A 9867-nucleotide genomic window follows, 5' to 3' on the forward strand; every position below is an offset into this window, starting at 1 on the left:
TAATGACATGATGTTTCTAAACAGACTTCCTACAGTCACTGGCACCTTTCATTCGATGGGTATCTCACATAGGCCCTATTGAGTCCTAACTTTTCACAGAAGCTGCATGGAGCAAAAATAATGTCCAATATGAAGAAATACGGTAATGGCAGTTGACTCTTTTGCTGCTGGAAGATATTTTAGTAAAACATTGGTTATAGGCTACTGATTAGGCTACTGTGTGCCTCCGCTGACAAAATCGATGCCATAACCAATTGGATTACTGCTAAACCAGATTTTAGTGAGTCTTAAATATCACCAGTAGCGCTACTTGAAATTGGCACGTTTTTAATCACACATCAAATAGTTCCACCCCTTCCACCTCAGCGCAAGCGAGCTGATATATATAGCAAAGCGCTGGTTTTTAACAACTCGGGAATTGCCAATGAGCATGCGTTTGGCCTAAAAAAAATAGAGCCCGTAGAGTTGAAAACGTATGTGTTTATGTTTATGTACTCAATAGTAATGGTTGCTATTATGTCACATAAGTAGAGGCACATTTGATTGCAAAGACTAACAAATGTTGTTGTTGTTTTGTTCTCAGGTACCTCGAAGAGGACAAAACAGTTTGGCACGTTTCCAGGAAATTACGTAAAAGAGGTCAATTTATAACCTGTCAACAAACGTTTATAGTGTGAGGAGAACCTAGCTCTAACCCTTGGTTGCCTGTTGAGTGTTGGGAAGTTATTACTATTACTCTTGACTGTTTAAATGAGGACAGTTATTTAGTCAAGTGAATACGTTTGTAAGTGATCAGTTTGGTCTGAGGTATGTTAAGGTGCATGAGGTGACAATAGGAGAAAGCTAGCTGTTGACACTCTGCCCAATCGTCAGTGTGGTGTACACATACCCTAACCACGTCCTGCACAGTACATGGCTGGATTTATCATATGATATTCTAACAATGGAATTGTTAGTCAAACAATTCAATGTCACACACTGCAGCATACACTGAGTGTACAAAACATTAGGAACACCTTCCTAATCTTGAGTTGCACCCCCCCTTTACCCTCAAAACAGCCTCAAAGTGTCAAAAGCGTTCCACAGGAATTGCTGGCCCATGTTGACTCCAATGCTTCCCACAAGTGTGTCAAGTTGGCTGGATGTCTATTGGGTGGTGGACTATGCTTGATACACACAGGAAACTGTTGAGCTTGAAAAACCCACCATTGTTGCAGTTCTTGACACACTCAAACCGGTGCGACTGGCACCTGCTACCATACCCCGTTCAAAGGCACTTAAATCTTTTGTCTTGCCCATTCACCCCCTGAATAGCACACATACACAATCCATGTCTCAACTGTCTCAAGGCTTAAAAATCTTTCTTTAACCTGTCTCATCCCCTTCACCTACACTGATTTAAAGTGGATTCAACAAGTGATATAAGGGATCATAGGTTTTACCTGGATTCACCTGGTCAGTCTGTCATGGAAAGAGCAGGTTTTCCTCATGTTTTGTACACGGTATATTCTTATACAGTAGGTATAGTACTTGCGGTGTGTCCTTGTGATTTGTTAACTACTATACAAAGTATTTTTGAAGCACATGAATGTCTATCTATATGAAGGGGGCAGTAGCAGAGCAATTTATAGATCAAGAGAGCGGTTCTCACAACCTCCATGATGGATCAGGAGGGCTCAAATGTGTAGTTGCTGCTCTAGAGAAATAGGAGCTGTTATTCATCAGCTACCTTCCAGGACCTATGTTGGGAAAAGTTGTTTTATTTAACGTTGAATGCAGATATATTTGAAGGTTGACATGACTTGCTTAGCTGTCTAGAATACCATTTTTTTTTCTAGGAAAACCCATGTAGTGTTTGGATGGACATACCATGAAGGTACTAGCCTGTATGTGATGGCACATACTTGGACTGTGTCCAACAGACCATATTCCTTGGGTTTCAATTTCAAAAACCCATTGACCTGACAGCTAACTTAAAGCAACAAATTTATAGGCCTGCTATATTGTGTATCATCGTGGAATGGCTTGATTTTGTTAGCTCAGAAGGCACTAAAAGTTAGAAAGCTATGTTTGTGACAATGTTAGGCTTGTAGTCTTTATAAAAAATAGCAGAACACTCTTACCTCGGTGTAGTCCAAAAGCTTCCAATGCCATTTTAGTATTGCCTCTGGTTTCTATTCAAGGTCTGTACTATAATTCGAGCACGTTCATCTGCATGATAGGAATCCCAATGATCAAACATATTAGCTAAGCATTCTGTCAGATGAAGTAATGAATGCAATCAGGAAGACTGGCTGTGCTACGTATGTACCTGATGAAGATGTGTGTGTGTATGAGCTAATGGGTGAGTGTGCGTGATCTTCTGTGATTCCTGTGAGGTAGCTGGTGGCAGACAGCTGCCCAAACTAGACTGGCTCCAGTGGAACCACAGGACAGGCGTGGTATGCCACTTTTTTTAAGCACTTAACTGTATCAATAGATAGGTTTCCATCCAATTGGCGATAGATTTGAATGTGAATATTCGACAATCCGCATAAAAACAATATGTACATTTTCCCACCAGGGATGTGGTTGAATCAAATGGACTTGTTGTGGAGAAAAGGCTCTGCGTGATGACGTAGTGCACATAAATATAACTTTTTGCGGTCAAATTCCCATGCCCCAAAAAAAGTGAAATGTGTTTCTATTGCATTTTCAACGCTACTGATGGTTTTGTCACAAGAATGTTGTGTTATATAGAGAATATGCCCACTCTGATCTTGGCACGTGCGCTTTTAGCCAACAGTTCACAGATAGAGTGCGGGTAAGCGAGCCTACATTATGTGATTATTTGAACAGCAGCCAAGCATCAATTAACATGTTACTAGAATATTTATTGGAATGGAGCATTTAAGCTCATCTCCTTGCACTTTCACCACCCTGTGAAGTTTATGATAACTTATTCAATCTATAGCTTAATAAACTGCATGTTTTCCCGAGTTGTAGTGGGACGACCACACAACATAACTTGGGAGTCATGTGATAACTTCAATATGATATTATATCAATATTTTCTTATTAAAGGTATTTCCACCGCCATTTCTTGCATAATTCATTTGACTGACAACAACAACAAAAGAACATTGTAAAGTTTAGCGACAAATTATTTTTTTATTTTATCCGACATGTCATTTTCGTCGCATTAAAAAGGTTAGTGCCATCATTATTTTGAGGTCTAGGCACAACAAGATAAACATGACTAATTATCTTTGAGCTGGACTACTCCTTTGAGGAAGATTGCTTTGAAATCGGATACCAAAGCATCGAAGCAGTCTTCCTGTGAGGACAGAGGTCCCCAATTTCAAAGCTTCATCAGATTTGTAAACTGGTAAAAAGGCATGCACCATGTCAGAATACTGTATATTCTGAAAACTTGGTAGATTGTAAAAAGGATGCCTTATGTTGTGGCAGCTCTACTTTCTTCTCTCTTAACTTAGTCATGTCAAATTCTTCCTCTTTATGACTAACTGCTATGTGTTCTTCAGTGGAATCCTAAATGTCATGAGTGACAGTCTAGGTTCACTAGGCAGTATAATTGAAATTATATATCAGTAAGACTATCAACATCTAACTAGTATTATTACCTTTTTTTTTACAGTAGTAATACTAATCTAGTTCCTGGAGTGATACTGATTAAGATTATTTATATGTTACATATCTTTATTTATCCACTTGATGAAGTTAGCGACAGTAGTGCAGTGATGATTAGCATTGACCAAATTGGGACATGGTCTGGAGTTATTAAGTGGCTACCCCCTATCATGTTACCTTGTGAGATATTTATTCTACAATGAAGTACAGCTCTGCCTGTTTACTCATTTGTCTGTTGTACTTGAAAGGAATAGAAAGCTTCATTCTGTCAAGCTGTTACAATGTTTTGTCGTTGACGTGAGACGATACAACACTCAAACATCCAACATCGTTTATCCCTAGCTTTTTTACAGCCAACATCCAACATCGTTTATCCCTAGCTTTTTTACAGCCAACATCCAACATCGTTTATCCCTAGCTTTTTTACAGCCAACATCCAACAATGATGAGAATAGTCTTGTGTGACAGTTTGTTCTTACCAAACCAGTTACATTGTGCTGAGTTTGTCTCTAAATCATTCATATGACTATCAAGAAGTATTTTGCGGCAACAGTGAAGCATAGATGAGGTGCTCTACTCACAGGCGGTAACTTCATTGGGAAGGACGGGCTGTAGTAATGGCTGGAACGGAATCAATGGAGTCGTATCGAACACATCAAACATGGTTCTCATGTGTTTAATACCAGTCCATTTACTCCATTCCAACCATTATTATGAGCCGTCATCCCCTCAGCAGCCTAATGTGGTCCGACTGTATGGCCATTCATGTGTTTGTAAGTAGTGTTTCTTACTTTTCCCCTTGGTCTGCTCTACATAACTGCCATAACTTATGTTTCTGAAGGATAACCTGAGTGGTGGTTGTATTGTGACTCCGCTGTGAGCTGTTTACCACATAGAGATACAGTATAACACAATGTGTTCTATTTAATTACGTGGTTCCCCCATGCTAGCACTTGCACTATAGATATTACCCTTCTCCAACACAGACTTCCGAAGTCAAAACAAAGCTTATAAGATCCAGGGACAATTTAATAAGGAAAGGTCTGTTCCATGTCAAACTGGCTGTATGATAGACTTTGGCAACAAGCAATCGCTCTTCTTGTGCTCTCGTATGATAGCCTTTACAAGTCAGTGTAGAATGTTGATGTGATAATGTGCTCCATGAAACATCGCAGGATGTATGAATGTATGATTGTGGAGTACTGTATACAAACATTATGTAAAAAGGATCTGTGCTTTCAGCTTGAATTAACATGTAAACCATTAAACAGCCTGGCACAATAAGGATTGTAAATATGTATAATAAAGAAGTATGGAATCCAAGTGATGGGAAAAGTCACAAAGCTCTATCAGTTGTTCCAGCTTATTTACCTGAATGATTTTTTGGGGGGCAAAGCACAGAGTGAAGAGTTATTTAGCACAGACAGTTTGATGCATATGAAGTAACATTACGCTGCCATTTTGTGAGGATCGTAATGCCTTATTTCAAATACAAATTGTGCCTAATTTTCATTTGCTTTTATTGATGATCACAGAAATGTATCCATATGTCATATTTAAGGATATTACTATTGTTTATACCATTAGATTTAGTCCTTGATGGGAGAATAGATGTACTAGGTACCACTACTGTACCAGTACCGTGACTAAAGTGTGACACTGCTTCAAAGATATTATTAATGATCAAGGCACTTAACCCTCATTTGCTCCAGCGGTGCCGTACTACTATGGTTGACCCTGTAAAACAACACATTTCACTGCACCTATCCGGTGTGTGACAATACTATATATATTTTGTTTTCTTTAGTTTGCCAAGATGCACAACCTGCAACAGGTTTTGTTTGTTAGCTTTTTTCTTTTATTTTTGCAGTGCTGTTTCAGTGTCAATATTAAAATGAAGACAACACTATTTACTGCTGTGATTTCGGTATTATGCAATATTTAATAAACTATATAAAGCATCCTGAAGTACCATGTGTCTAATGTCATTTAATAGGTCTAACTTTGAAACAACTGAAGGGTTTAAAAAAAAAAAAAAAAAATGTTTTACAGTTATTTGTATTTAATGTTGTTTGACTAAGCTTATTCTGATCATTTTCTCAAAAGCCCATACTGTACACAACAGACTCACAGACGCAGGTATACACCAGAGAACCTGAGATGTCATGGATAACGCTGATTATATAATCAGTGCTAGATAGGAGACAGCAAAAACTCATTTTGCCGCGGGGGCCGCATTCGGTCTTCCACAAGGTCCGAAGGGCCGCACTGAAATGTTTTTTATATTTCCTCGCCGTCACAATTTGGAAACTGTAGTGCTCTATCCATCGTTTATGGAATTTTCAATACTCCCCTCCCCGACTGTCTATATTTATTTTTTGGGGATGATTATTAGCGAGCTGGACACAGTCAAGAAACTGTTTAAATGTAGGTCCATTATCATTCCTACAAAGTTTAGTTTGAGTCATTCTAATAAAGAATATTGAATATATTGGACCCCTTAGTGGGCCGGATCCGATCTGTGGGCCGTATGTTTCACATAAATGATCATGGAAAAGTAAACCATTTTGGCTACAGTGAGTCCGACACCACCAACAACATCCCAATTCAACCTCTGATTTGAAAGTGATCAATACAGTTCAAACAATTTATATTGCTTTGTTAGGCTTACTCGATCATGCACTGAGAGGCCCTGATACAGTAGGCCAAGTAGGACAGTTTCTGTGTAGGGCCTACATTAATTTGCTTGTCTCCTATCTTACTACTATATAGTCCAATATGTGAACATGTAAACCTTTTCATTAAATCATGAAACGTGTTACACTTGCACAGTTTGGGGACCATTTTCAAATATGGAGCCATCGCAAAAGAAACTACACATTTTCCACCATTACCAAATAGTGTATTTTGCATCATATCTCCTGAAGCAAATATTATAACATACCAACAACGACAAGACGGCCTACAGGGAGGAGGTGAGGGCCCTCGGAGTGTGGTGTCAGGAAAATAACCTCACACTCAACGTCAACAAAACTAAGGAGATCATTGTGGACTTCAGGAAACAGCAGAGGAAACACCCCCCTATCCACATTGATGGAAAAGTAGTGGAGAGGGTAGTAAGTTTTAAGTTCCTCAGCGTACACATCACAGACAAACTGAATTGGTCCACCCACACAGACAGCATCGTGAAGAAGGCGCAGCAGCGCCTCTTCAACCTCAGGAGGCTGAAGAAATTAGGCTTGTAACCAAAAGCACTCACAAGCTTCTACAGATGCACAATCGAGAGCATCCTGTCGGGCTGTATCACCGCCTGGTACGGCAACTGCTCCGCCCACAACCGTAAGGCTCTCCAGAGGGTAGTGAGGTCTGCACAACGCATCAAACTACCTGCCCTCCAGGACACCTACACCACCCGATGTCACAGGAAGGCCATAAAGATCATCAAGGACAACAACCACCCGAGCCACTGCCTGTTCACTCCGCTATCGTCCAGAAGGCGAGGTCAGTACAGGTGCATCAAAGCTGGGACCGAGAGACTGAAAAACAGCTTCTATCTCAAGGCCATCCGACTGTTAAACAGCCACCACTAACATTGAGTGGCTGCTGCCAACACACCGACTCAACTCCAGCCACTTTAATAATGGGAATTGATGGGAAATGATGTATCACTAGTCACTTTAAACAATGCTACCTAATATAATGTTTACATACCCTACATTATTCATCTCATATGTATATGTATATACTGTACTCTATATCATCTACTGCATCTTTATGTAATACATGTATCACTAGCTACTTTAACTATGCCACTTTTTTTACATACTCATCTCATATTTATATACTGCACTCAATACCATCTACTGTATATTGCCTATGCCGCTCTGTACCATCACTCATTCATATATCTTTATGTACATATTCTTACAGCTGGGGAGAATACAGTGACAGGAAAAAGTATGTGAACCCTTTGGAATTACCTGGATTTCTGCATAAATTGGTCATAAAATTTGATCTGATCTAAGTCGCAACAATAGACAAACATAGTGTGCTTAAACTAATAACACACACATTGTATTTTTCCTGTCTATACTGAATACATTTTTAAACATTCACAGTGTAGGTTGGAAAAAGTATGTGAACCCCTAGGCCCTTCTCCAAAAAGTACTTCTCCAAAAGTTAATTGGAGTTTGGAGTCAGCTAACCTGGAGTCCAATCAATGGGACGAGATTGGAGATGTTGGTTAGAGCTGCCTTGCCCTATAAAAAACTCACAAAATTTGAGTTTGCTATTCACAAGAAGCATTGCCTGATGTAAACCATGCCTCGAACAAAAGAGATCTCAGAAGACCTAAGATTAAGAATTGTTGACTTGCACAAAGTTGGTATGGGTTACAAAAATATCTCTAAAAGCCTTGATGTTCATCAGTCCACGGTCAGACAAATTGTCTATAAATTGTGAAAGTTCAGCACTGTTGCTACTCTCCCTAGGAGTGGCTGTCCTGCAAAGATGACTGCAAAAACACAGGGCAGAATGCTCAATGAGGTTAAGAAGAATCCTAGTGTCAGCGAAAGACTTACAGAAATCTCTGGAACATGCTAACATCTCTGTTGACGAGTCTACTATATATAAAGCACTAAACAAGAACGGTGTTCATGGGAGGACACCATGGAAGAAGCCACTGCTGTCCAAAAAAAACAGTGCTGCACGTCTGAAGTTTGAAAAAGTGCACCTGGATGTTCCACATCTCTACTGGCAAAATATTCTGTGGACAGATGAAACTACAGTTGAGTTGTTTGGAAGGAACACACAACACTATGTTTGGAGGAAAAAAGGCACAGCACACCAACATAAAAACCTCATCCCAACTGTAAAGTATGGTGAGGGAGCATCATGGTTTGTGGCTGCTTTGCTGCCTCAGGCCCTGGACAACTTGCGATCATTGACAGAAAAATTAATTCCCAAGTTTATCAAGACATTTTGCAGGAGAATGTAAGGCTATCTGTCCACCAATTGAATCTCAACAGAAGTTGGGTGATGCAACAGGACAACGACCCAAAACACAGAAGTAAATCAACAACAGAATGTCTTCAACAGAAGAAAATACGCCTTCTGGAGTGTCCTGACCTCAACCCGATTGAGATGCTGTGGCATGACCTCCAGAAAGCAGTTCACACCAGACATCCCAATAATATTGCTGAACTGAAACAGTTTTGTAAATAGGAATGGTCCAAAATTCCTCCTGACCGTTGTGCAGGTCTGATCCGCAACTACAGAAAATGTTTGGTTGAGGTTATTGCTGCCAAGGGAGGGTCAACCAGTTATTAAATACAAGGGTTCACATACTTTTCCAACCCTGCACTGTGAATGTTTACACGGTGTGTTCAATAAAGACATGAAAACATACAATTGTTTGTGTGTTATTCGTTTAAGCCGACTGTGTTTGTCTATTGTTGTGACCTAGATGAAGATCAGATCAAATTGTATGACCAATTTATGCAGAAATCCAGGTATTTCCAAAGGGTGCACATACTTTTTCTTGCCACTGTGCCACTGGGTTTGTGGTTTTGGTCATGATCCATTCGATGGTAATAAGGAAGCAGATAGGAAAGTGACCTGTGTCTCACTGCAGACTGAACAAGGACACACTTAGAGAGTGTGCTACCAAAGAGAATATACATGAAGAGGTTCAGAAACTGCTTCTCCAATAGAAATCCCTGATCTCACTTGTAGGCGATAAACACACAATCAGGTCTCATGCCTTGATCACACCCATAGCATCATTGTGCAAAATAGTACGCAACATCATCTCGATGTGTGTGCAACAAAGTTCAATATTCACCTTCTGCTACCATTTCTTTCAAGCCCTCCATGTATACAGTTTGGCGCATACGTTCGATAAATCCAACGTATGCACCACACAGAACGCCCTGCAACTGCTGCAAGGCAAATGCAGCGTTCAATTGGAAATTAATGTACTTATGGTGTACCAAAATGCGTAACAGTCCCGTTCGTCCGGACTGCGCATGTGCAGGCCGTCAAATAAAAGGCACTCCTTTGATATAAAGTTGTTTTTGAAGTAAATGAGTGTCAGTTTGTCAATTTCACGAGGTTGTAGTAATGCCATGTTTAGCTGCTTGCGACATTGGCTTGAATCTAGGTTGTTCCTTTAATGGCCTAAACTCAACAAAGGCGAACTCACCAAAGGCGAGGAGTGTGTGTGATTTATTTTAGAAT

At 39.9% G+C, this 9867-nt stretch overlaps 1 protein-coding gene across 1 annotated transcript in view; it reads left to right on the top strand.

The window, feature by feature from the left end:
• The window catches only part of LOC118402029 (sorbin and SH3 domain-containing protein 1-like), a 55082-nt gene extending 49489 nt beyond the window's left edge, over nucleotides 1–5593 (top strand). The window contains exon 26 of the mRNA XM_052470380.1: nucleotides 584–5593. Within this exon, the coding sequence (XP_052326340.1) occupies nucleotides 584–651 (68 nt within the window). The 3' untranslated portion in view covers nucleotides 652–5593. The remainder of the gene's footprint in view (nucleotides 1–583) is intronic.
• Nucleotides 5594–9867: the final 4274 nt, after the last annotated feature.

This window comes from Oncorhynchus keta, chromosome 2 (assembly GCF_023373465.1).
Source record: "Oncorhynchus keta strain PuntledgeMale-10-30-2019 chromosome 2, Oket_V2, whole genome shotgun sequence".
Taxonomy (NCBI): Eukaryota; Metazoa; Chordata; class Actinopteri; order Salmoniformes; family Salmonidae; genus Oncorhynchus; species Oncorhynchus keta.